The sequence below is a fragment of the Nicotiana tabacum genome, chromosome 8, assembly GCF_000715075.1.
Source record: "Nicotiana tabacum cultivar K326 chromosome 8, ASM71507v2, whole genome shotgun sequence".
Lineage (NCBI taxonomy): Eukaryota > Viridiplantae > Streptophyta > Magnoliopsida > Solanales > Solanaceae > Nicotiana > Nicotiana tabacum.
This window is the reverse complement of record NC_134087.1, coordinates 138,039,964-138,067,822: the sequence shown is the minus strand read 5'-3', so window position 1 is coordinate 138,067,822 and position 27,859 is coordinate 138,039,964. Positions and strand designations below refer to the sequence as shown.

Genomic DNA, 27,859 nt, shown 5'->3' with positions numbered 1-27,859 from the left:
ATTGAGATTCTTCTGTTCAATTTCAACACAACCTGAAAACCTTACCCCAGCATGAACAAATCTCTCTTAGAAAGTCTCAGATCACATTGCTCACTGAAAACAAGAAAAGGCCAAGCTATCCATTTCACACCAGAAAAAGGACAACACCACCAGCTCAGCAACAGCTCATGAATAGTTCTTGGAGTCGACCAACAGTTAGCATGTGGAGAGAGCTGACACTGGCGAGTTAATCTTTATACAACTAACTTCAAGCAGCTTCGAAGAACATTCATTCGCCTTGCATCGGACATGCCCGGGAGGGGGGGGGGTGTCCATCAACTAGGGGAAATACGCCGAGATTGCAAGTTCATAATCCCCATATAAAGTAGGGCATGATACATTTAGGTGTTATTGTTTAGAAGTTAGCCGGCTATATATATACTTTCTACTGCTTCTATTACTGATAAGAAGAGATCCATTTTTGTTTCAAACATGGTGGACAATATCGTTATGACTGAAGACATAAGTTGGTTAATAAAGATATGAAAAATCTATTTTATTTTATTTTTCTCTTGATGTTCAATTTGAAAAATATTATCTGAATGAGCCTGCTAATCCTCATCCCAAGCTTTTCCCTGAGAAATCTCAATGCTAGCAAGTTTATCAAAATTGTTGATACATAATCTCACCCACCAACTATATGACAGCAAAATTTCGTGTTCCCTGACTAGCTGACTGTATTCACCAACCAAGGTGAAGGAAACATGCAACTTAACGATCCTGCAAAAGAAAAATACAAAAAGGTGCATTTTATTTCTCCACTACAATTGACATGACAGATAAATTAAAATTTAAAAGGTAGAAATTGCCTGCTGAGATACTTGCTGTCATATGAAATATACGGAAAGTATCAGCATGTTAAACAATTACAGGTGCTAACTATGCATTCCGGGTCTGAATTCCAGATTACAGTAATTTTACTGTAGGGAACATCAGATCTGGAGACAAATTATCAGGCATAGTAAGAATCACACTAAGATAAACTTTACGTAGCATCCTACTACAGAATCGTGAAAAACTTACTAATTAACAATACTCGTGTTACCTGAAGACTAAATTTTAGTTCCTTGACAGAGTACTTTCAATATCCAAAGAAAAGACTTAAAAACATAATGGGCATTTGATCTACAGAGAATGGAATAAACAACATTATCAATTCTATCACCAAATGCAAAGTAATTCTTCTAAGGCAACAAAACTCCTGGGAATTAATCCAACTGAAGTCATACTAAAATAGATTGTTGAACCTAGACAAATGCATGGGGAGCCATCCTAACAGAAAAGAACCTCTGGAGGGAAATCTACATTAGGTAGAGCCATCCTAACAAACAAAGAACCTAAGGAGGACAATCAACATTGGTTTGAGCTTTGTGCACAAGCAAGCATGAGAATTGGTCTAATACTTCACAGCACTATTGCATACATGTTGTAGTGCATGGTGAGTAACAATGTTCAGAGTCTACTGGGTGATACTAGAGCGTGTAAGAGAGTGGTGCTTGGGTTGAAACTCAGAAAGAGCATGGGAAGTAAATCCTCTTGTGCCCATGTACACCATATGGAAAGAGAAGAACATGAGAGTGCTTCAAAGAGTAGAATTTTGCATTGTAAACATAAGCACAGTATTTTTGGCTTTGTAGACTTTTTTGGAGAACTTTTGACTAGATTCTCTTTGTAGAGAATCATGTTCTTTTTTAAGTTACTCTACTTTTGCATACATGTGAAGATGAACCTTGGACTTAACCCAATCCCAGAAGCTAGCTCATGAGGGAACGATTGCTAAGGCCATAAAAGACAATTTAACGGTATGTCCTCTTTTGAGACCACTGTTAATGTTTTGTCACTGTTTTAAGTTTTGGGGAGGGTTACCCAAAACTATGTAAGGAGACTATTACCCACTACAACATGTTTGTTTCATGAGATCATGTTACGAATCAAAAATGCTTGTTTCTCCAAGCCATTTTAGGGTTTCTCTCTCTAGGTTTCTTCATCTTCTTAGCTCACTTTTCTGCTACACTTGCTCATCAATCTTCTTTGATTCACATCCTTGGGACCAACTGCCTTTCCCTGATCAAGGTCATGAAATTCCTAATAAGGAGGCCCAGAAGACCTCTAAAATCTGAAGGCATTGGTTCTGTGTTACACTATGAGCCCCATAACAGCCAACAAACCCTTACCCCTTTGTGATGATTTTCAACCTGCGAGTAGTTCCCATCACTTCAAGAAATAAATATTTCTCTCAACTAATTTAACCCTAAAATCCTTTTTCACATGTTGGTGGAAAAGTCCTCCAACGATCACTAATAATAAACCCGTGGCATGGAAAAAAAAGAAGATGAAATTTGCATGGTCCATAAGAAGTCGGGTTTCATAAATTGTCAAAAACAAGAATTTTGGGAATTAAACAAGAATACTGTATTGGGTTCAGATGAGATAAATAATTGCAGAATACCTTCGATGAAGGTGCAACAAGTGCACGGATGTACACTCAGATGCCACTACACTTTGCTGTATAATCTCCAAATAAACTACTTCTGATAAATGTTCTGCACTCCAACGTTAAAATAATATTGCAATTAACAACTCCACGTGAGAGATCTCCCTTGCCATCTAAGCAAATGAAAGAGACCAAACACTTAATCACCATTTTGGGCTGCCGGGTTTCTACCTTTAATCAGCTGCTTCAAACAGGAGAGAGACATTTAAACCAGCAAGTTTTTAAAAGCAAGACCTACTTGTCGAGGTAAAAGTTTAGAAATAGGAACTAACAAATGGTGCATCTTGTATGGAAAATGCAATGATCCCACTGAGCAGGAAAAAGTATAAAAATCCAAAGCCAGAAGGTTAGCAGAAACAACCTTGTAAAAGTACTTCCTCCGCAGCTTGATGGCAGTCCGTACACACCTCTTGACCCGAATCTTTAACATATTGTCATTGAATATCTGACACACGTTCAACATATAATTATCAGTACAATTACTATGGCACATGAAACAATTAGTAACCATGTAACTCCAACAAATTCATAATTTTCGTGCGATACGCACGTGTTATAGCTTATAAGCACTTGTAAGCCAGGTAAATACACACACACACACAGAGAGGGAGGGGGAGGGAGGAAGGTGCCACAAAATAATTCAAGAACAACTTCCACATCAGATAGCAGTAGCACCAAGGTAAAAATGAGGAAGCATCTGAAAAACCAGTCAAAATGAAATATAATCAACCACCATATTCTGAAAAAGATAATAAGTTGAACACTTATCTTCATGAAGTGAGATAAAGTCAAAGGTCCTTCAGCATGTTAATATAGTAAATTCATAAATTGGTTGCTAGGACAAACATTCTTTAAAATATAAAGAGCATGGTAGACACAAAAATAATCTGGCATCCTTAAAATTCTATTAGCCCTTCAGCAGCAAAAATGGACCTAGATACTAACTTCAGAGTATTATTTTTAAAGTTCCTTTCGACAACACTAGGACCTAAATAACACTAAGCAACGGTTGTAGTGAAGTAATCGCTGATCACAAATTTATACAGTATAGGTATATCACATCATGCTCTGTGTACAACAAAATGCAAAATTTAGGAGGTTACTAGCAGTAATGCCAAAACCTGATGCTTTAGCATAATAACTAGCTAGCATGTGTTGGAAACACGATGAAGGAAGCAATTAAGGGTATTAATAGCTAAACTATAACAATCAAGTAAAATGAAAAACAAGGAAACAGATAAAGAGAAATAAGCAAATGTTGTGATCTGTAGTAGTATATTAGTAGAAAAATAAGCAACATTATGTAGAGTTGACAATCTGATCACTTCACATTACATTTGAATTAGAAACATACACAAAGCAAATAAAAATGAAAAAAAGGCAGAATCACACAATTGTAAGCATCAAAAACGATCAGTATGCAGAACAGTAGATGTTAAGTTTGATACACCTGCCTTTATCAGATCATCAATTGAGCGGGTTTCTTTGAGGATCTTCTGGTGATTCATGAATAGAATAGCTGCTACACAAAAAACTGGTAATTCATCAATACTACTCCTTGCTGACGAGACCATATTAAAACTGGGCATGCCATTATTTTTGGACCAGATATTCCTAGTCAATCCACAAAATGGACGAGCTAAGGAGAGCTTCATCCCATTGTTTTCAGAGATGGTACGCTCTCCACTTCCATGTTTAGGGGGCGAATCATCCTTTGAGTCGTTATTGTTATTCTCAACAATTTCTTCTCCTGATTCTGCCTCAGATTCCTTTGGAATCTGAATGACCAATATTTCAGGGCAGTTCTCCCCTAGATGAAAAGCAATTGATTCATCAAAATCCGCAGCCCACATCATCTGCAAGATGCAAATTAGGTAAGCAGATAAATAACAACTTAAAACACCTAATGAAATTGAAGAGAAAGCATACTTGTGACTATATGGAACAAAAATCCATGTTGCTCGGATTCTCCAAATGCTGGTGGATGCGTGTCGGATCCTCCAAATGTGGTGCAATTTTTTGGAGCATCCGACACGGGGTACAACATCTTTTTTGAAGAGCCCGGGCAACATAGACCAAAACTATCCATATTAAATATCAACAATATTGCATGACAATCATGTTGAATGGACTCTTAGTCAATTAATATCTCTGAAATTTACTGTCTCTCTTTGATATTTCTTTCTTTCCTTTTCCTCTCTACAAGTGCGCACAATTATATGTTCTTGATGGGTGTAAAATGGAGGATGCTACATCCAGGATAAACAAGTGGCAATAAATGGTAGAGAGCTTGAAGGGTGATACACTCATACCCCTGCAATGTTGGAGGCTAAAACTTAGCTGATTAAGTGATGCCACAGTACTTTTCCTACTAATGAAGGTGCTTTCTTATTAGGGCATGACATCTTTTTTGTTGCAACAAACATTCCAGTTCTCGATAAAACGAGAAACACAAACCTCCCACATACAAAGAACCTCGTTAAAAGATAATTCTCGGCGGAAGAGCACCAACAGCATCCGGAAGGCGAAATGAAGGCTTTCAGCACCTATGCTTGACAAATGAGAAAACATTTGTCGATCTGTAAATTCGACAATATGCCATAGAGCTTGCAACTGCTTCATGACACCAGTTGGCCCTTCCATCTGAAAGTTCTCACGCTGAAAAGAAAGAAACACTAAATAAAGTCACAAGCACAAAAAAGAAAGGAATTACAATGATAAACTAAAGTGTGAAATAACACACGAAATCAATGTTCATGTACAGACCATTCTCCGTAGAAGCATCTCAAAGCACCAGAAAGCATCAGCATTATCCTCAAACAGAACAACAAAAGGAGACAAGAGATCACTCATTCCTAGAAGGAAAAAATATCATGTAAGAGGACAGAAGAAAATAAAGGAATTTCTTCAGAGCTTTGAATTGATATAGCAAAAAAAGAACTTTGGCCATAGGAAAAGGAACAACCTTGGCAATATCCCGTTGCAGGATCAACCCATGCATAAACAGCCAGGATATCTGACATTCTAGCCAAATTTTTTGTATCCTCATAGAATTCAAGATGGCTATCAGTTCTGACTACATCAACAACTAAAAGCAAAAAGGAAACTCTGTTCCAATATCACTAATTTGCAGGTAAAAGAAATTAAAAAAATTGTAGGAAAGAGGTGATCAATAATTCTGAACTCACCTATCTGATGTAATGTCCAGAGCCATTCCGACACTCTTTCGTCACTGAAACCACCTCTTGGAGATGTTCTAGCATTCATATTTGGAGTGTCTGGTGCGTCAGATATTATGAGTCTGTTAAAAATCTCTGTCTTGTGTTCCTGGAATTCTCCAGACCACGACGCTGAATCCGGCCCACTAGGATGAACCCTCACAATTTCAGAGTTCAGGGAACGAGATACGCCATATGATGAGGAAACATTTGCTTCTATGACAATATCTGCATTATTATTTATTCTGAAGCTGTGCATCTTGTCCTCTCCAAATTTCAATTCACGCCTTGCCAAAATTCTCTTATCATATGACCTAGGACCTTTCTTATTTTTGCTACTCATTTCAAATAAATCTGTAACAGGTAAAGGAGGAAAATCAAAATAGTTGTCATTTACAAATTCTGATTGACATGCTTCACCCCCAAGTTCGGTGGATCTGCGGTCATATGGACCCAAAGTAGGCACAGAACAAAAAGAGTCCAATGCTGCCTTATCTGTGCTTCCCCTTGCACTTATAAGGTCACAAGAATCACTAGAGCTTTCCCTTTGATGTGCATGTGAAGTGTCTATACAATTATTATCAAAATCACTGTAACTGTCTAAATTGTCAGTATTAACATTAGAAGCTTGACTGCACTTGATATCCGCTTCTCTTCTACGGTCATCTTTAGTACTTGTTCTCATATCCATGACCTTGGACCCAACAACATAGGCAAGGGAACCAGTTCCTACACTGGAATGCATTGCTTGGCACTGCTTTATGAGGTCTCTGTAACGTTCCCTGAGGAGACACTATTATTGATTTAGTATGGATATACAAAAATCATATCTCAAAGTTTGTTAATTGCAAAAGTTAGGACATCTCTTATAGGGCTTTTTGCTTATGCAGGTGGCACACTTTCTATCACAAAGAAAACTACCCCTCCTTTAACACCCAAAAAAAAAAAGGAATCAAAATCATTTCCAGACCTAGAAAGTACCATGCACAATGGCAATGGAGAATAAAGCTAAGACAATTTGGCGCGTCTGATATAACAAGCAAGAGTCTGAATCTTTCTACAAGGCAGTGAAAGGCTTAATTCACATCTCACGTGAATAAATAACTGCAATGGATATCCAAATGCTAAAAGTGAGGACAGAAAAATTGAGGGGGGATTTGAGGGGTTTCTACAAGCAAACAGATGAGGCATTAAAATGTTGGGAATGAAGCAGATTTATGGGTTATAGGGAGAACTTTCAATACAACAGATTCCCCCTGGAAGATGTCAGTCATTCTCCAAGACGATGAAGGAATTTTTTACTTATCAATTGCCACCAATTTGTTGACCTCCTTCTGTCAATCGACATGTCAATCTAGATCATGACACACTTGGCTTCTTAACTCAACAGGGTACAAGAGAAGATGTTTCTGATGCTCCCAAATGTTATTCAAGTTCCTCTTCTTCAGCTAGCATCAGATACACCAACTTGTTTGATTGTATTGTTCAAACTCGAAAACATGTGGTTCAAGCCCCAAACTTTCAAGAGCTATAGTGGAATTCATAGCAAATAAGCTGAAGGTATCACAAAATGATTTAAGACGGTGGAATAGAGAGTGTTAACAGGGGATGAAACGGACCAAAAATCATATGGAAGAAAGTTGTCACAGAAAACCTAAAATTCTCAGATTACATGCAGACTAGTGGAGAACATAAAAAACGGAAGGAAAACATCCACATAAGCAATGCCAATTTGTTGGAATTGAGGCTTCAATATGATTACATTAGCTCAGTGCTTGCTAGGGTAGTCCTTTTTAATTGGTTTAGAGATGTGTATGTCACTAGAAATTGTAACGAACCTCGAACTTAGAAAGAATGCAAGTTATGGAACACTAGGATGACATGGGTCTAAGATGGAGTGATGAAGATAATGAGGATTCATATAGTTGACCCCAACTAGTTGGGGATTCAAACATAGTTACTTTCTTTCTGTAAGAGAAGTGTTCAAAATGATGGAAATAAAAAGAGAGAACTGAACAATCAAAAAAATAAAATTGCTGGAACTACTGAATGAACTTGGGGAATTAGAGAGCAAAGAGGGGAAAGGGGGTCTAACCGAGGAAGATAAAATGAGAAGGGGGGAGCTAATAGGGGATTTAGCTTATGCTAATTTCAAAGGAGATTAGTTGTTCGAAAAGATCAATGGTGTCAAGGTAGGTGATTGCAACAAAAATTCTTCCATTGATTAGCTAACACTAGAAAGAGGAAAAATTTCTGAATGCCACATATGGAGGTAAAGTATAAGAAGTGAGAGAGATAATTTAGGGATCTTATACAAAATTGTAATAAAAAAGTTATATGACACAAAGACCAAAGCTAGATAGAGGAGCTAGTAACATTGGGTGGGAGTGGGGAGAGATGAGGCTGTGATTGAAGAGGAAGATTAAAGTAACCCATATTGGTTGAGGGAATGGTTGTTATCTCCTTATACGATTTTAATTCTATCACATGAGCTAACTTTTGGGATTGAACTAGTTCAAGAGTCATCTTCAAAATACGATATTAGAATCAAACTCATCCATATTCTTGTTTACCCAATATTTGTCCCCCATGTTATATTGTCTGCACACCAGATGACCCGTCTTGGACGTGCATGGGTGTTAAGTGTCCCATATTAGTTGAGGGAATGTGTTGCTGTCTTCTTATATGATTTTCAGCAATTCTCACCTCATAAGCTAGCGTTTGGGGTTGAGTTAGGTCTAAGCTCTATCCTCGTAACCAAGATAAAATTCTTATAGGAAGATTAAGAGGCAATCAGCAATAGTGCTGGTATAAAGGCAGATACGGCACCGTATCTGAATGACCTCATAATGGTGTTCTTTCATCGCTGCTGGTAGGGGGAGTATATGGTTTGATTTGACTTGATCATTTTTTTCCTAAAAATCTACCAAAGCAACTATGTCAGTTTGCTAAATCTATAAACTAAATCAGACCAGCATAAAATTGGATCTTTAGGTAATTTTTTCGAATTTTTCAATTTTTTAATCATGTGAATATTAGGAGTATGTCAACGTGAAATTAAAATGCTTGTCCTACTTAGTATTTAGTTGAACTAAAGAATTTAATATCCATTACAAATAATTTAAATAAAAATTTTAAATAATACATGTTATTTTCCTTTGGAGACCAAATTATCTAAAAGAAAGAAAAAAAGACATTTTCTTTATCCACCTTATATAGGTCACTAAAAATTTCAATATTTCAATGTAGATGGTTCAACCCAAATCATTTGCAACACAAATACTTTTTCTCCTGCATAAAAACGCATGTTATACCCATCTTAAAAGAAAAATCATGATGGACTCGCCCCAAATTTAACACAAACAACAAGTTACTACTTATAATATATGGTTAAATTAGGTTACCGAACTTTAATAATTGTTTTAATGGTTGCTTAGTTTGCATGCGTATACCTTTTTTTGTGCAACACATTTTCAATGGAATATAGCAGTAACTGGAAGGCAAATACCTTCTAGCAGTCCTCAGCTTCTTTCGATACTTAGCAGAGCTGCCCAAAGCATAACACCCCAAGAGAAATTCCCAAACTTCTGGCCTTATGGATGGATCCACACCCTACCATGCAAGAAAGATTTTTTCCATTACAGCATAGATACACTCATTATTTCATGTATATACAAATTGTCAAAAATTAATACTTTTCTTTTGACAAATTAATCTCTTTAAAACAACCACCTTAAAGAGCCCTGGAGCAGAACTTAACAAAAGTGTGTTTGCAGGTGAAACTCAATGTCAATGTACGTTATACATAATCTGTCACCATCTCACTCTACTTCTCTGAGTATTCCAGAAGCTGCCTAATAGGATATTTCAGCTATGTTTTTCAGGAGGATGGTCATATGGGTTATGCTCCTCCTGATTAGTATCAACACAGAGGTTAACTCTCCTTTTCTTCTTTTCTTAATAGGTTTGTCCCTTAATGCTCGTTATTCCCAAGAAAGGGAGATGTTCTGATGGAGCTTTCATGTCTCAAAATGTTGAGACGGAACATTACAAATACATCTCAGTTGTGTCCGGATCAATTTGAGCGAACCTCGACTAACCCACCATGCAGCATGTTCAGCACATAAACATTATATATATATAATGTAGGGACATTTCCCCATGACATGGCGTATCTCTTTAACAAGGAATACTATTTATCTATATATATATATATAGATAATGTAGGGACATTTCCCCATGACGTGGCGTATCTCTTTAACAAGGAATACTATTTATCTTTTTTGTCATTTTTTTGCTTTTTATTATTTTTCAATAATTTAAATAAATAAAGACAACAAACAGTTGTGGGGGCAATCAAGAGTTGCAACGGATGATTAAACGAACCATTTCTTAGAGAATTTAAGTCAATTAATGTCCAATTATCCTTAAACGCCGGTGAAAGTGGACGATTAACTATTCGGTTCATTCTGATATTTTCCATCTCTATAAAGAAGCTTCATATCTTCTATTTGGCTGCATATTCTGTCCATTATTTTTCTGTTTCTCTTTGTAATTTACTTTTAACTTCTTTACAAAGTTAAACTTATTTTCCAGGCACTAAATCTTAGGCAAAAGGTCGAGCACCATGAAAGCACGGTGAAGAATATTACTGGTATTATCAAGTTATTCGTTCCATTAATTTGTTTTTTAAAATGATATTTTATTCTGTTTTAAGCAATTTGGAGTGTTTACTGTATGTGTCACTCGTCAGGTCTATTTGTCGTCTTTTTCTCTATGTTCTGTTTATGAATTATGTTTATTCTCTTCCTTTGGTTTTTCATTTCCAGTGTATCATTTTGCCTTACTTAAATGACAAATTATTCTTTGTAAACTTGCAGACTTCTTTTGAGAATAACAACGAGATTGAAGAACTCAGTTTTTGGTAAAATATTGGTAAAATCACTTCTGGTAATCATGTTAATTCATGTGTTCCTTTCATCTTTGTGCTGGAAGCCAAAGCAACCTGTAGGCCTTTACTCTTAATTTATCAGTATATTAAACAATGTAGATTATGGTATAAGACACACAACACGGTATACAGTGCATTGATTTATTCACTTTCTTGACCCCAAGTTATCTTTGAACTGAAATACTTTTTCCCGAAACTTTTGATACTTTTAACATGAAAAAGACACTCAAAACAATATAATAATGTAAGATACAGATAGAGAAATCAGAAAGAAAACATATTTGAAAATTTGAGTGTATCACTGAAATGATATTGGTTACCGAACACATACTGTGACAATATTTAGTCTTGAGTTCTGTTGTATTTTCCATTGTGAATAATTGCTCTCTTTTATTTGTCTATTCAAGCAGAAAATACATATTCCTTTTCAAATTTATGTTGTATAAATTATTCGTTGTACAAATTTGCAAGATGATTCCAGATTACAATGCTTCCTCCATTTATATAACTTCTGGGTCTTCCTACCATACCAACTTTTGGTATTATTATTAGAAAAATATCAGTTGATCAGAACATTATTTCATTATTTAAACTAATTTGTTAGTTTGAACTTTTGGGTTGTTAAAGCAGCTTGGTTGAGAAAAAAACTAATACCTTAATTATGCGTCTAATTATGAGCTCGGGAATTAAAGCCAATGAAGATGAGTGAATTTTCAAACAAATGGAGGGCGGGATAAACTCATTTGATTACGGGTTGAATTCAAAATTTTGCGTGGTAGTTTGATTATGTGTTCATTATATAATATAGTGATAATATAAATTATTATAAAATATTAAAACTATATAGTATCGGATAAGAAAATAAAAAGAACAAAAGTGAAGGGAAAGAGGCGAGTATAGTTTCTTTCATTTCAGTTACGCGGTAACCTCTTTCCCTACCAAAGATGGAAAAAAGTATAGAATGTATAGAATGTAGAATGATTACCTCTATTTATACAGAACAAAAGATGGTAATTTGTTCAATTCAACAGAACCAATTACCTCTTATTATATAGAATGTACAGAATGATTAGCTTTTAACACTTCTCTTCTTCTTCAATTTTTTCCTTTCTATTTTTAAAGACAATCTAATACTATGAAATGCAGTTCATCTAAGATATATTTGATTTTATTAATAAATACAATAAGTGATCAAAAGGTCAGTTTCCTGTGGGATTCGACTCCGGACTCTAAAGCGAATTATATTTGCAACGATTGTTTAGTCCTTGTTACAGTCATAGTTGGGCATGATCAAGGTGTCTTCTCCAAATGATCAAAATCAACCACTATATGAGGTTACATGGACCCAAGATATGTTCATTTTATTTACTCCAAATCTTTGGATGTTGCACTATCAGTCTCACTCGTCAAGTTTTTTACAAAAACGACATGACTAGATTAAAATTAACTGTGATATTTATTTATCTTTCTCCTTAATTATAAATAAAGTATTTATATTAGTTTAGAGATAACCTTAAAAAAAGGGCAAACCGATACACTAAGCTCCCGCTATGCGCGGTGTCCGGGGAAGGGCCGAACCACAAGGATCTATTGTACGTAGTCTTACCCTGCATTTTTGCTAGAGACTTTCCACGGCTCGAACCCGTGACCTCCTGGTCACATGACAGCAACTTTACCAGTTACGCCAAGGCTCCCCCTCAAGTTTAGAGCTAACTTTATTTTTTTAAATTAGAGCTAGGATTTAAACTAGTGCTATATTTTTAGATGGACTTCTAGAACTTTTAAGAGTTCTAACTTGTTCAAAACTCACTATCATATAAATAGATTATGTACGGTTTTTGGAAAAGTCTTCAATAATAATGAAAACTGATGAATTGATTTGACATTAAAATCACTCTCCATTCTCGGTATTTCTTTCGGTCTAACCCTCTTTCTTTCTTTCTTTCTCTCTATTTCCTTTCTCCCTCTTTCTCTCTTCTCTCTCCTCGTCTTTCTTTCTCCCGTTCTTCATTATCTTCTCTCTCTCTTTTTTTTTGGATAATGGTGTTATATGTGCCTAATACAAAAACCTCAACTAATGCACCACTCCCACTAGCACATGCATCGATTATTCTGGCAACTAAGGTTTAGCCAGATGATAAAGCTTTTCATGGTGTTGTCTCTGCTGGAATCTGAATCTTTAGTTCCCTAGGTTGTTACGACATCTCTTTGACTGCTAGACCGTTCCCTTGGAGGGGGCTTTTCCTTTCTTTTTCTCTTCCCCTTGCCTTTCTCCCTTCTCACTTTCTTGGGGGTACATCACAACGAAAAACAGTATGCATCGGTGAAATAAAAACTGAAATGCTAGAAATATTTCCTTGTGAATTCTTATAATTTCTCTGAAAATTACCTCAGCACTTATTAACGCAGATCCGATTTGTGTGCTAACAAAATCAATGTACAAAAGGCTTGAACAAAAACAGAAACGTTACTACAAAATAGAAGTCTTACCCCCAATATGATCAATTTCAGCACTTTTCGAAAACCATGTACCTTCCCATCCTTATCAAAGGTAGCCTGCCACCTGGTAGGCGTAAGCATTTTGCTCATCTACATCATCAAAAAACACAAGGAAAGTGTTTCCAGCATGAATGTTGAGTTTATCATTATCAAAAGCACAAGGAAAAGTCTACAGCATAAAAGTTGAGTTTACAAAGCAAAAATTCCTATTTAGTTATTCACAAAAAAAAAAAAAAAAAAAAAAAAAAAAAAAAAAAAAAAAAAAAAAAAAAACAGCTCACCTACGACAAAAATATTGTATTCCTAGATACTTTCTCTTAAGAAATCACAATAGTTTCTGGACAGCTAACATTAGCATTCATAATATCCTTATCACCATCATTAGCAAGCAAGAAATAAACATGAATTCTCCAACTTAAGTAAACAGACACAAAAGCAAAAGTGTCTCTCGAATTCTTCCTAATGCAGCTTCATTACATTAAATGGGTGAGCCACTAGAGATAAGCTTTATTCATATATGTTCAAAAGGCCCTTTACTTCTTCTTAGAAATCAAGCAAACAAATAGTGTTGCAAGTGGCAAAACGGCCAATTCAGGAAATTCTCCTGCTGACCAAAACTTTATGTGGATTTACAGCTTCATTGAAGGTATCTTAGCACTAGAAGATTGATGGTTTCTCCAATTAAATCCTTTGAATAGTGTCTGGATGATAAATCTTGCACAGTCAATAACCAACCAGAGCAGAATATGGACTCCCAGCTGATGTTGTGAATCTTCTGGGTAAGAGGTATGTCTCTTTCGTGTCAAGCACCCTCAATAAATAAAGCTAAAACATTAGATTCAATATTATGATGAGAATATAGCTTATGAGATAAAAACATTGTGCATATGATGATAGACCTTATTTGCTTAACTTCAAATATGAGAAAGTGGAAATTTCATCCTAGAAAACGCATCCTATCCTTTTACTAAAGTATCTATATCAAACATTCTACTGATATCATGTTGTTCGATTGTGTTCTTCACTAAGCCGCATTAATGGATTTACTTAGTAACTCTGGGTGTGTTTGGTATAAAGGAAAATGTTTTCCAATTTTCCCATGTTTGGTTGGCTTAAATGTTTTGGAAAACATTTTCCGTATGAATTCATTTTTCTCCAATTGGAGGAAAATGCTTTCCTTATCAAGAGAAGGGAAAACATTTTCCAAAACTCCTTCTCAACCTTCCCCACCTCACCAACCCACCCCACTCTCTCTCCAAAAAAGGCTTTTTTTTAAAAAAAAATCAGTTTTTCCATTACCACCCACCCTACTACCCCTCCACCCAACCCCACCGCAAAAAAAAAATTATTTTTTTTACCTTAATTTTTTTTTTACAATTTTAAATTTCTGTTTTTTCGTTTTTCTGCACCACCCACCCCAAAAAATTACTTTTTCTTTTTTTTTTGTAATTTAAATTTCTGTTTTTCTTTTTTGTTTTACTGCGCCCCCCCCCCCCCCCCCCCCCGAAAAAAATATTTTTGAAATATATTTTTCAGTTTTAATTTTTTTATTTATCGGTTTAAAGGTTCAAAATTTTACAAGTTCCAAAATTATGAGTTCAGAGGTTTATGTGTTTGGAAGTTTGGGTTTAGAAATTATAAAGTTTATGGGTTCAAAATTTCGCGATTTTGAAAGTTTAGCGGTTCGAAAGTTTATGAAATTTGTGAGTTCGAAAGGTTGTTGGTTTGAAAGTTTATGGCTTCATGTTTATTATATCTAAATTATTTATGAATACTCTTGAGAAGTCATTTTCCTTAATTTGCGTACCAAACACCGAAAAATGAATAAGATTACTACTTGTTTTCCAAGAAAATATTTTCTTAAAAAACATTTTCCACGAAAAATATTTTCCGTTATACCAAACACACCCTCTATCCGGTATAATTCTGGTCTGGATATTTGATATGGTGGCAAGTATATTGTGGAAACTTTCTTTCTGCTTATCAGTTCAGCATGAAAAGAAAATAAGGTGTTGCCAGAATTTGGGTTTAGACCGATGAACTTCAAACTCGCCTGATTCTACATAACTTATGAGTAAGGAAAAGCATGTTCAACAACAAAAATTCAAAAATCAGTCAAGAGGCTTAAGAAAGGTAAGTGTCATCCCTTGGACATACTGCACAAGAGTGTAGCCCAAAAAAATACAAATTCGTGCGTGTCAGGGCCCAAAGCGAACAATACGTGCCATGGGCCTGGGTCGTGACAAATATGCTATCAGAGCCGAATCTCCCTCATAGTGGGGCAAACCTCAGTGGCCAACTAAGTTTAGGCGAATCTCACATCTTTGAGAAGGTGGTGGGGCAAACCTCAGCGAGGACGCTGAGTCCCAAGAGGGGGGTGAACGTGATACCCATGACGGAGGGCGGACCGATGAGGGCGAGTCAAGTAGGACTTGCAGGCTTCTAGGCTGGCAAGTTTTGAAGAAAGGGCGAACACGTTACCTTAGGCAAATCCCACATCGAAATGGGAGAGGAAAGTAAAGAGCTATGTAAGGCATGAGTTAAGTTCACATGGTACGCGCGCGTTTAGGGCTCAAGGTGGCGTAGCCCAACAAAGACAAATTCGTGCAGGCCCAAAGCGGATAATACGTGCCATGGGCTTGGGTCGTAACATCTTGTCGCCCGTATTTCTTTTATTCATAATTTTATAGAAGCTCCATAGGCAGTAGGTTACGTTATGCTTTTGTCACTCCGATTGAGGTCTCATATGGCATGTATAAATAACTATTTTTGGTTATTTATAACTTTACAAGTTATGATAAGTTTTAATATTCGATGCTTTCCGAAGTCATGCATTAGTTATGTTCATTTAGTAAAGGCAAGTTGGGTTAACCCGGTGTTGTGTCCGTCCCCCAAAGCCGGCGTGTGAATGGTTAACCGGAAACCAGCTAAGAAACCGGGTGCCTTGTCTGTCGTCGGGCATGACAACATGAGTCCCGTTTTTTCCTGTTTTATGTTTAAGAAATGTTATATGTGATTATTAGAGGATATACGAAAGCCTATTTTTCATGCTATGGTAACTGTCATGAAGGGCAGATGGATGACCATGGAAAATTAGACTTTATGACAACTTGCTGTGACATGATGTTGAAGTTAAAGAATAGGTGACTTTTTTTAGAGGGAAGAATAGGCACTTTTTTTGCAACTGTGAGTTTGAAACTAAACTTGGGTTGTCAATTCAGTCAGAAGTTCAACTACTAATGGCATGTCAAACAAATGAAAGAACGGATAGTAATAAAAAAGGGCAGCCCAGTGTACTAAGCTTTCACTATACGTGGGATCCAGGGAAGGGCCGGACTATAAAGGTCGATTATACGCAGCCTTACCCTGCATTTCTGCAAAATGTTGTTTCCACGTTTCGAACCAGTGACCTCCTGGTCACATGACTGTAACTTTATCAGTTACACCAAGGCTCCCCTTCAGTAATCTTATTTATATTTTGCAGATTAATCAGAGTATAATTTTTTTCCATAGGGAACTCTATTTAATTGCTTGCTTTTACTTTCTTTTTGGACTCATCAATGGTATAGATATTTCTGGTAGTCAGATCAAAATGGTGAACTCTTAATACGACTTTTAAACCGATTTTGCTTTTTGCCTTTTATTACTGTCTTAGGAGACATACTTTTGATAAAGCATTTGAGGACTTTTGTGAGGTATGATGTCCTCCTTTGCTAATTAGTTAAATAACATCAACATTCATCATTTTCAGGAACTTGAATATTTTTCTTCTAAATTTTTTTTGTAACTTCATATATTTTTTAATATTATTTATGTGATTTATTAAAATTTTATACTCGCTGATATGGATACAGCACGCCCAAAGACAACTAAGTACGGAACAGAAGGAAACACAGATCAGGGAATGGGTAAAAGGGTCCCAATACCTGCTGACTAATCCTTTCTTCTGCTGAAAATGATGCACATTAAGCAGCAAGAGTACTTTGACTGATTAACAACAGAAATAGAAGTACAGTAGCAGAGGTACAAACTAGTGATCCAACTGGGACTTCACGTAGTCAATCGTTGCATTTTTTAAAGTCCATAGTTGGTCAAGAAGCACAAACCAAAATTCTCAGCAATAGCAAAGGTTACCTCCTCTCGTGTTAGAAAGGTAATAAGCAGGACTGCATATACATCAAGCATAGGTTTATTTCCTACACTAAACATATTCTTTATTCCGTTATTTTTTGGCTTAAGATTAAATAATTTTTTTCGAGAAAGAAGCATTCAAGAGATGCAACAAGCCAACAATACACATCAAACTTTTTTATATTCCAAAAATTTATCATAAATTTACAAAGTAAAGAAGCAAATAGAGTAGAGGAAGAAGAGCAGAAGAAACGAGTTAATACGAAAACTCTATAGGCAATACAGAAAAAGAATCATATAATATCCTTGTAAAACTAAGTGACAACTGATAATTAATAGATGGTAAGAGTAATTAAGGCATTACCTTTATTGATGATTGATGAAGGCAAGGTTCCCCAATATCCCGGACAATGGAACTCACTTTCTGTAAATTCACAGTACCCCCTTTTCCACATTTCCATGGCCTTTCAGCTCCGTCAAAAGACATCACATGTGCGTTCTCCCTCTCTCCCCCTCTCTCTCTCCCTCCTTCTAACCAAGCAGGCAGCAGCTTTACAACTTCTAACTTCTCTGATAAGCAAAAACAAACTAATTAAGAAACACACGTGGTAGAAATGTCAAGCAAGATCATTTAAGTTAGCGATGAGTATTAGCTCCCTCATCCCTGTTCAACAACAAGTTCCTATTATTTGGAGAAAAGTACCAAAATGTGTAACCATTCAAGTCTGCTTTCAGACTTATCATCCAAAGAGTTAATAGGATCCTGAAATAACATTAGAAACAGCCAATTAGCAGTTGCTAGAATTATTGTTACAAATGAAACATTCTAGAGTAACTTATATGACTAAAGGCCTGCAGTTATTCTGGAAATCTTTAAGCAGCGAAAATTATGTAAAACTTCTGAAAGCAGATGCCTTTCAACCAATGACAGCATAACCCAAACGTTCATGAAACTGAAACTAAATGGGCCAAATTAGACCTCTCTATCCAGTCAAAAGTCACTGTGAATGTACGATATATTCTCCTTCTTTGTTTTGTGTTTGTGCGTGTGTGTGTTGGTTGGTGGTGGTGGGTGTTGGGGGGGGGGGGGGCTTTGGTGTTTGGAAGAAGATGGCAATATTGTAGACTGTACCATGCAGGGCAACAGGACCTAGTAAACTATGCAGCAACAATCCGCAACCAAAAATGAATATTTGGTGTCTGGAGTACTGTGGCAGCGTAAGACCTGCATTTTAGAAAGAAAGTTTTAGCTCAAATATTCCAACAAGTAATATATATTTCTTTCACTTCAGCTGCAACATAGCTGAGCGTGATATCCGCACACTCTTTCCCTGGACTGTCACCACGGAAAGTGAACTTCAGAACTCAACACAAATCACTTTGTTTAGGCATGTTAGACAGAGAAGATACCACCAAAATCCACCCCTCTTTTGCTTCTCCTCTATCTCATAACCCAACCCAAAACGAAAAGCCCTTCTTATCCTCCATACCTTTTCATTCTCCGATTTCCAGTGATCCCAATTGTCTTAGAGTCTTCCTAAAAGCAAAGGCATCATTTCCCAAAACATAAGCATTTTTCCACGCATCCTATTCTAGGGACACAAGAGGGAACGGCAACCAAGTTCACAGTTTAAAGCACTGATTTCAATTATCATTCAATTCTCCACGAAGGCCTCGAATATCTCCGTTCCTCTCGCCTTCACAGAACCCCACCTTGGTCTGGGATGGACGGAGACGGAGACATGGTCCCTACTTCACCTTTGGACCATAGATGAAAAAATGAAAAACTTGCCCTAGGAATTCAAAGATAATATCAACTACTTAGGAATAAGGAAATCAGTCATGTTGGTATAACTATATATGCTCTCATGCTTAAAGGGAGTCATTTTAATCTTTTACATATTTATATGTCAGTAGAAAAATAGAGAACTTCTAGTATTAGAGAATCCCAAGTTATTGAATATTGGAATGATACAAGTACAAGTGGAGTGAAATGGATAATACAATTCATAACCCACACTAGCTTAAGATGAGGTATAGTTGTTAACACCAATACCAGGATGTACCCCTATGCCATCTACCAAAAATAAGAAAGCTAGGGAGTGGATGGAGACCCAACTTCACCTTTTGGCCATAGATACAAACAAAAACAACTTGCCCTATGAATTTAATTAAATTCTCAAGACCCCATTCCGTATATCTAAACATAAGAAAGATCTCATCCGCAGCCACTTGGTCTGTAGAAGGCCTAGAGTTGTTAACCCCAACTAGCTTAAGATGAGGTATAGTTGTTAACACCAATACCAGGATGTACCCCACTGCAAAACTCGGCGGAAAACAGGGGAGTTCAGCTAAACATAAGAAAGATCTCATCCGCAGCCACTTGGTCTGTAGAAGGCCTAGAGTTGTTAACCCCAACTAGCTTAAGATGAGGTATAGTCGTTAACACCAATACCAGGATGTACCCCTATGCCATCTACCAAAAATAAGAAAGCTAGGGAGTGGATGGAGACCCAACTTCACCTTTTGGCCATAGATACAAACAAAAACAACTCGCCCTATGAATTTAATTAAATTCTCAAGACCCCATTCCGTATATCTAAACATAAGAAAGATCTCATCCGCCGCCACTTGTTCTGTAAAAGGCTTAGAGGAGGGGAGGGAGGTAAACTGAAAAACTTTCCCAGTGAAATTTAAAATTAAAGAATTGAACTCTCAAGAATGAATACCAGGATGTTCCTGGATGTCATCCACTATCATAAAATTAAGAAATATCTCCTCCCCAAGCAATTGCATATTTTGGCAAATCATTTTCCCAAATATAATTTACTATCAGTAACATGCCAAAACCTTCATTTTCATATCATGCCACTATCACTCACCTGAAACAAGTTTGATATACACAATGATTTGTCATGCGTGGCTAACCACTCAATAGAGAGAGACAACTTTCCCTTCCAAATCCACTTAGTTCTCAAGTAGCCTTCATATTCCACATTGACAATATTCAATTTTGCCTCTCTGTATTATAAAGTCAATGCCTGATTAGTAAACTCTAATTGAGTTTTCTAATAACTCTTCCGATCTACAACCCCCCCCCCCCCCAAAAAAAAACCCAAGTTGGAACTCAATATGTACATATTTGCTTACTTTACATGGAAAAAAACAAGGGCGAATCCAGAGTGAAAAATGTGGTTCACGTGAACCCGTGGTCCGTTGACTAAAGTCAATATATGATGTATATAATCTGTAAAAAATACTTAAAATTAACTGATGGCACCCATGGTCAAAAAAGGAGAGGTGGTGCACTGGTTTTGGCTGCTTATTCCTAGGAACCAAAGCTCGTGGGATCGAATCCCACTTATGTTTTTTGTTTTAATTTTCTCTTTTAAATCTTCCTTTTCTTTCATTTTCTACTAAGACGCAGCAGCAACATTAGCTCCCAACTTTCCCACACTTGGAACCTTTCAGTTTTCCCCATTCCCAAATATCATCTATTGACTATTCTTCAATCACTATTATAATAATATTTCCTAATCCCAATTTATCCCAAAGGCCAGAAAATGCAAAACCCTAATCCCTATATTGAATATTGTTCTTGTCTCTTGCTCTAAAATCTACGGCATTCAAAGAATCAAAGTACACATTTGTCTCTATTGACTGTTTGTGGCCTTGTGCAATAGCTATTTTCCTTCAAGGTAAGGTCCAATCTTTTTCTAAACTAATCAATATGTTTTTTTTTTATTCCGACTGTGAGATTTTTTTCTCTGTAATATTGAATAAAGGGGATTTTCTTTTGGTTTCAAATTTTGGCCATGTAATTTTGGTCATTTAGCTTTGTTTATCATGATATATTTTTCTCTCTCTTTTTTTGAATTAAAAATAGGAAGTTGCAATGCTCTAGTCGCATTGAAGCTCATAAAAACTGATCTACGTAATAGCATTAATGAATGGTTGTTTAGTTTGCAATATATAGTGTATGGTATTTGCAACTGTAAGTAATAATGCTATTATAGATCGTTTTCAAAAGTATGAAAACTCGTCGAGTACAATTGTAATTGATGATGATTCTTGCGATAATGAATTTACTTTTGCTCGCTAAGTTGATGTGAATGTAAAATTTTATATCATCAAACAAAATATTTATCTTAAAATCAATGGTGCACCCATCCTCCCGAAATCTTAGATCCGCCTCTGGAAAAATAAGCTCCTAAATACCACTTATAACCAACAAATTCAACCAGAAACATTCAGCATATATCTAGCATGTTATTCACGACATGTTATTCAACATCAATTCCCAGATTAAGAGAATTTAGAAGGAACAATTGCTAAAAATCCAATTGCATAGAACTAGAGTATTCAACAAATCTAGCAGAAAATGGGAACATACCTAGGCAAACAAAAAGACAATATATTGAACTAAGCTTACTTGAATTTTTTGCTGGATTATCTATGATGAACTGGAACCTGCCGGAAACCCCCAGAGAATTAACACGTTCAGAGACGACAACTTATATTTCATCAAAAGATTCTTTGGCTGGATTTGTTCTTCTTTTTCTTCTTCTTATTCTTCTTCTTCTACTAATCTCTGTTCCCTTGTATCCGACGTTTGTGTCATGTATTTGGGTCAGTTCACGGTATGTCGTGTTACTGGGCTTTCTGCCAGTCGGGCCTAATTAGATTTTTGAAGTGAAAATAGCGTGGGCTAACCTATTTTTGGACGAATAATGAAAAAAAGTCAGTTTTTGTAAAGTTATTAAGGCATCATTTGTTTTCTTTAAGATTAAGACGTCCGAATCTGAATACACATTTGAATATCAAGATATGCATTAAGATTAAGACATTCGAATCTAAATACACATCTGAATATATTAAGATGTGTATTAAGATCTGAATACTAAAAATTAAGACTGTTTGATTTTTAACATCTGAATGCATAAAATTTATCTTTATTTAAAAAATAATAAACATAAAATTCAAATAAAATACTAACTAATCTAATATTCTATCAATAAAATATATAGTTTTTTAAAATATGATACTTATTAGTTGTGATGGCTAAGAGGTGAATACCGACTAGAGGTGGTGGTTGGTGGTAGTTTTGGTTGATGATGGTGGTTCATGCTAGTAGCTAGTAGTGTTTGGTAGTGGTGGCGATTATGATTGAGGATGGTGGTGGTGAGTGGTGTTAGTTAATCATGGTGGGCGGTGATTTGTGATTGAGGAAGGTGGTGGTAGGTTATAATGATGGGCGGTGTCCGCTATGGTTGTTAATAATGATGGAGTGGTTGGTTGTGGTGGTTGAGGTGGATAAGTATTGACTGTGGGTGAGAATGATGGTAGTCGAAGTGGTGGGGATGGTAGATGGTGATGGTCGATAATGGTGGCGACTATGATTGAGGATGATGGTAGTGGTGGTGGTGGTGGTTGAGTATGGTAGTGGTGGTAGTAGTGGTGGTTGTGGTTGAGTATGGCGGTGGTGGTGGCATGGCGGTAGTTGATAATGGTAGGCAGTGGCGGTAGTTAATAATGAGTATGTGATAGCATCTTAATGAAATTAAGTCTCTGTTATAGATCTTAATCATACAGACCTATTCAGACCCATTAAGTGGTTGTGAAGTAAAAAAAAACACACACTTAATGATTAAGATCTGAATAATTAAGATTCAGACTTTAAAAATAAATGCACTTAATGTCTGAGAACTGAATGATTAAGATTCAGACCTCCATTAAGTGCAAACAAATGAGGCCTATAAATGGGTGAATGACACAATTACTATAAAAACAAAATTATTTATCATTGCCTATTCATTTATTTTTCTATTCATCAAACTAGTTATATTTCTTACCCTTTGTAGCTTTTGTGGGTAATTTCCTCTCTTTTTTCTCCTTTTCTTTTTTATTTCTCTCCTTCTTTTCTTTTTTCCCTTCTTTTTTTTCTTTTCTTCTTTTCTTTTTTCTCGTTTTCTTCTTATTCTTCTTTTCTGTTCATTTATATTTGCCCTAATCATATTAATACCATAATTTTCTTTCACACTCAATTTTAGCTCATTCTTCATTTTTTTTCCTTTTGCTTATGTGTTATTTGTTGTTCCTTTTCTAATTTCATTTAACTCCTTTTTTTATTTTCTTTTTCTCTTTATAATCTAATTTTATTGACTTTTGTTGTTATTTTTTATTATTCTTTTTTTATACAACAAGAAAAGATAACTAATAAAGTAAATATTTGTTCACCTTTTGTTTAATATAATTGTTATAATATACATTTTGTATTTTTTTTTCTTATTTTTTCTTTTTTTAAATTTAATTATTAGAACAACTTATATGTTATAACTATTTTCTCTTCTCTTTTTCACGTCCATTTTATTTTTTTATTTTTATTCTTATTTATCATTATTTCAAAATATTTTTTATTTCCTTTTTTCATAATCTAATACTGGACACTTTATTGGCTACGTTATTTTTGTTCTTTTTATTTATTTATATTATTTTATATTAATTATTAAAAATAACTTACTTTAAAATATAGTATATCAAAATAATATATTTTTAGCAGTTGAAATGCAGTATATTATGATACCCACATGCTATTTATTATATACTGACTAATATATGATATCGAGAAATCTGTTGTAACATTGAAAAGGACCCATTGAATTTTTTTTGAAAATTTTAAAAAATACAAAATTTAACTATATTGTTACATTATACCATATATTATAATAATATACTTCTTCTGGTATATTATTCTGGTATATAGTACAAACTAGTCTTCTTCGCTAGTTCAACTCAATTTCAACCTAAATTTTAAAAATCTACTCCAGAATTTTTACCAAATTGACTCAAACTTTAGCCACAACCTCCAATCAAATATTTCAGACTAAATATGTTAGTTTAAGAAAAAAATTAAAAAAAATATGAGAACTTTGTTGAGAAGTCAAAAAAGAACTCAATGAAAATTTCAAAAAATTCTAAAAGGAGCAAATTGTGATAGTATACTGTTATATTATATAGTAAATTATAATAGTATACCGTTAGAACGAACTGCATACCAAAATGGCATATAGTATATCATTTTGGTATACAGTACAAAGTCTTCTTCGCCAGTTCAACAAAATAAATTATACACCATTGAATTAAATATTATATACCAAAATAGTATTGTGAAGATCTGATTTGTCATTTTGATTTTGAATACTACCCCTTATTTTCATAGTTTGAGACCTTTATTAACTTTATTTGATGTTTCATGATTTGAGTACACAGTCCGTGTCATTTTCCGAAAAATTTTTATGTAAAATTTGGAAGAAATAAGATTTTTGGCTTTAAAAGCAACTTGAGTTGACTAAGGTTAAAATTTTATGCAAACGACCCGGGATCTGTATTGTGATTTTAGACTTTGGAGTATGCCCGGAATTGAATTCGAAGGTCCATAGGTTGATTTGGGTTATTTTGCCGAAAGTTAGCAATTTGAAAGTTTGAAAATTTTCTAGGTTTGACTGTAGATTGACTTTGTGGCTATCAGATTCATATTTTAGTTTCGACACTTGGAATAGGTCCATTTTGCTATTTGAAACTTTTCTGCAAATTTTGATGCAAATCGGAGTTGGTTTGAAAGGATTCGGACACTTAGTTGTGATTTTAGAGGTTCTTGAGTTTTCTATGAAATTTTATGTGTTTTAACGTCTGATTCGTAGTTCTAGATGTTATTTTGGTATTTTCATCATGTGAGCGAGTTCGTATGATTTTATTACACTTGTTTCCATGTTTGGTTTGGAGTCCAAGGGGCTCGGGTGAGCTTTGGATAGGCTTCGGACCATTTTGGACTTAAGAGATTGTTGGTTTTCAGTTGTTTCTATTGTCTGATGCATTGTACTTCGTGATCGCGAAGCTTTTCTTGCGATAGCAAAGGGGAAGTTTGGGGCTGGGGCAGATTGTTCTTCGCGAATGCGGGGGCTGGGTCATGAACGCGAAGCGGAGGGGGGCTCACCCTTCGCAAACGCGACAGGCCTCTAGCGAACGCAATTCGTTGGGGGACCTGGGAGAGGGCAGATGGTTACTCTCCGCGAACGAGGACCTCTGCTCGTGAACGCAAAGGAAGGCGGGAACTTAAGCCTTCACGAACTCATAGAGTACCTCGCGAACGCGAAAGCCATTTGGGTTGCTCTTCACGAATGGGTTAGGTGTTTCGCGAGTCGAGATTTAAACCATTTTTCACCATTTTGAAGTTGGAGCTCAGTCTAGAAGCGATTTTGAAGAGGTTTTCTATCCCTACTTCATTGGTTAGTAAATTTTAACTTGTTTTGTTATATTTTCATAAATACTCATTGATTTTAACCTTTAATCTTGGATTTTTTATGGTAGAAATTAGGGATTTGGGTAGAAATTGGGAGTTTTGTAAAATTGAGATTTAGACCTCAAATGGAGGTCGGATTTTAAAATAAATCACATAACTGAGCTTGGGGTGAATGGGTAATTGAGTTTTGGTTCGAATCTCGATTTTTGACCAAGCGAGCCCGGGGTTGACTTTTGTTAACTTTTTTCAAACACATTAAAGATTGAATCTTTTTCACTCGTGGGTAGTTTCTAAAGCCTATTTTGAATTGTTTGAACTATATTTGACTAGATTTGATTAGTTTGGAGGCTAATTCTAAAGAAAAAACTGCAGTTGAATATTGATTTGGTTGTGGAGTGAGGTAAGTGTCATGGTTAAACTTGACTTAAAGGAATAAGAACTTGTTGATCCATTTGCTACGTGAATTATATGTGAGGACGGAGTATATGTAAGGTGACGAGTATATGTGCATTTTCATTGGGTTAAAGAATGCTGGTGGAAATTATTTTATTGTATTATGTTGTTTCAATGACTATGTTTTCCATGTCGTAGTTAGAGTATTACTTCTTTAATTGTTCATATTCATATGTAATGTTTATTTTGAAGTTGTTGGGATTTTTAAAGTTGAGTTGAATAACCATTACACTATTATTGAAGTGAAATTGCTTCCCACCTTGTGTTTGCTGTTTTGGATTAATATTGTTGCTTTGTGAGGAAGAGTGAAAAGCACGAAGTGTGTTGACGTGCCTTATTTGTATACAATTTCATTTTTTGAGAGATTGTGAGGATTAAAGCACGAAGGGTGATGTCATGCATTTGATTTCTTATTATTATTTATCACATCATGAGAGGTTGAGAGTAAAAGCATGAAGGGTGATATCATGCCATGTTATTTATGATACTACTGTAATGACCCAACCGGCCATTTGGAGAATTCACGTCATATTTGGTGGCTTAGGGTCTCGAGTAGCTTCCTATTGTGTATTAGGACTTGCATGTATGGTCGGATTCGAATTTTCGGGTGATTCGGGATTGATTTGGAAGAATGATTCTTGTTTAAGAAGCTTAAGTGATTAGATTTTATCGGAGTTTAATTTTTGTGTAGACGACTCCAAAATGGTATTTTGATCATTTCAATAGCTTCGTATGGTGATTTTGGACTTAGACGTATGTTCAGATTTGGATTTGGAGGTCCGTAGGTTGATTTGATGCATTTTGGCGAAATTTGGAAAGTTGAAAGTTTGGAAGGTTGAGAGGTTTGACCAGGAATTTACTTTGTTGATATCGTGTTCAGATTTTGATTCCTCGAGCTGGTATAGCTACATTATCTCATTTGGGACTTGCATAAAAATTTTGAGATCATTCCGGGTTGATTTGATGTGACTCGCGCAATTTGTAGAAGTTGAAAGTTTATTAGTTAAATAAGCTTGAATTGACGTGCAATTCACAATTTTGATATTGTTTGATGTGATTTGAGGTCTCGAGCAGGTTCGGGTGTGGTCCCGGAGACCTCTGGTGTGTTTTCGATGGACTACGGGCCATTTTCTCCTATTTTGGATTGTTGTTCTAATAGCTCTTCTTATTGGTGATCGCAAGTCGGCCATCGCATTCGCGGAGGGCGTTTAGGAGGCGGGATCAGTTGTACTTCGTGTTCATAAAAATGGAGACGCATTTGCGACGTTGTGGGTATGCAGCTCTTCGCGATCGCGGGCATCATTACGCGTTCGCGTAGAAGGGCAGTGTGGGTCGGTCAATGTAAGCCTTTATATTCGCGGTTGGCACTCCGCGTTCGCGTAGTTATTCCTTGTTGGCATCGCATTCGCGTAGGGTTATTTGGAAGCTTATGACTTTGTGCTTCGCGATGTTCCGCATTTGCAAAGAGAAACACTTGGGCAGACTTATAAGTACTCTATTTCGAGGACTTTTGTTATTTTATCACTTTTTGATTTAGAGAGCTCATATTTGGACGATTTTGGAGGGGATTATCACAATTTGGATTGGGGTGATTCTCGACTCGGATTTGGTTATATTTTATGATTCCATCTGTATTTTTATCATTCAATTAGTGATATGAATTGGAAAATTGAGAATTTTTGTAAAAACTTTCTAAAATATAAAATAATGATTTGAAGGATGATTTGAGGTCAGAATTTAATGATCTTGGTATGGTTGAACTCGTATCGGAATAG

The 27,859-nt window shown here is 35.7% G+C and overlaps 1 protein-coding gene across 12 annotated transcripts; it reads right to left on the bottom strand.

The window, feature by feature from the left end:
- Positions 1–506: 506 nt before the first annotated feature.
- On the bottom strand, positions 507–21,956 carry LOC107767684 (rab GTPase-activating protein 22). Of its 12 annotated transcripts, none has more exons than XM_075219685.1 (14): positions 21,765–21,956; positions 18,465–18,557; positions 18,036–18,095; positions 17,697–17,902; positions 13,193–13,291; positions 9,260–9,363; positions 5,722–6,533; positions 5,499–5,621; positions 5,300–5,388; positions 4,991–5,191; positions 3,988–4,389; positions 2,895–2,978; positions 2,489–2,714; positions 507–759 (listed from the first exon to the last, which is right to left on the bottom strand). In XM_075219685.1, exons 3-13 carry the CDS (start codon positions 18,049–18,051, stop codon positions 2,673–2,675), a joined length of 2,178 nt encoding a protein of 725 aa, XP_075075786.1. In that variant the 5' UTR covers positions 18,052–18,095; positions 18,465–18,557; positions 21,765–21,956; the 3' UTR covers positions 507–759; positions 2,489–2,672. The 12 variants fall into 12 exon arrangements, with proteins under 12 accessions (XP_075075786.1, XP_075075789.1, XP_075075788.1 ...); XM_075219688.1 differs by having other exon boundaries at positions 2,489–2,582; positions 21,765–21,947; XM_075219687.1 differs by lacking the exon at positions 18,465–18,557 and adding an exon at positions 20,215–20,353 and having other exon boundaries at positions 21,765–21,945.
- Between the last annotated feature and the right edge of the window lie 5,903 nt (positions 21,957–27,859).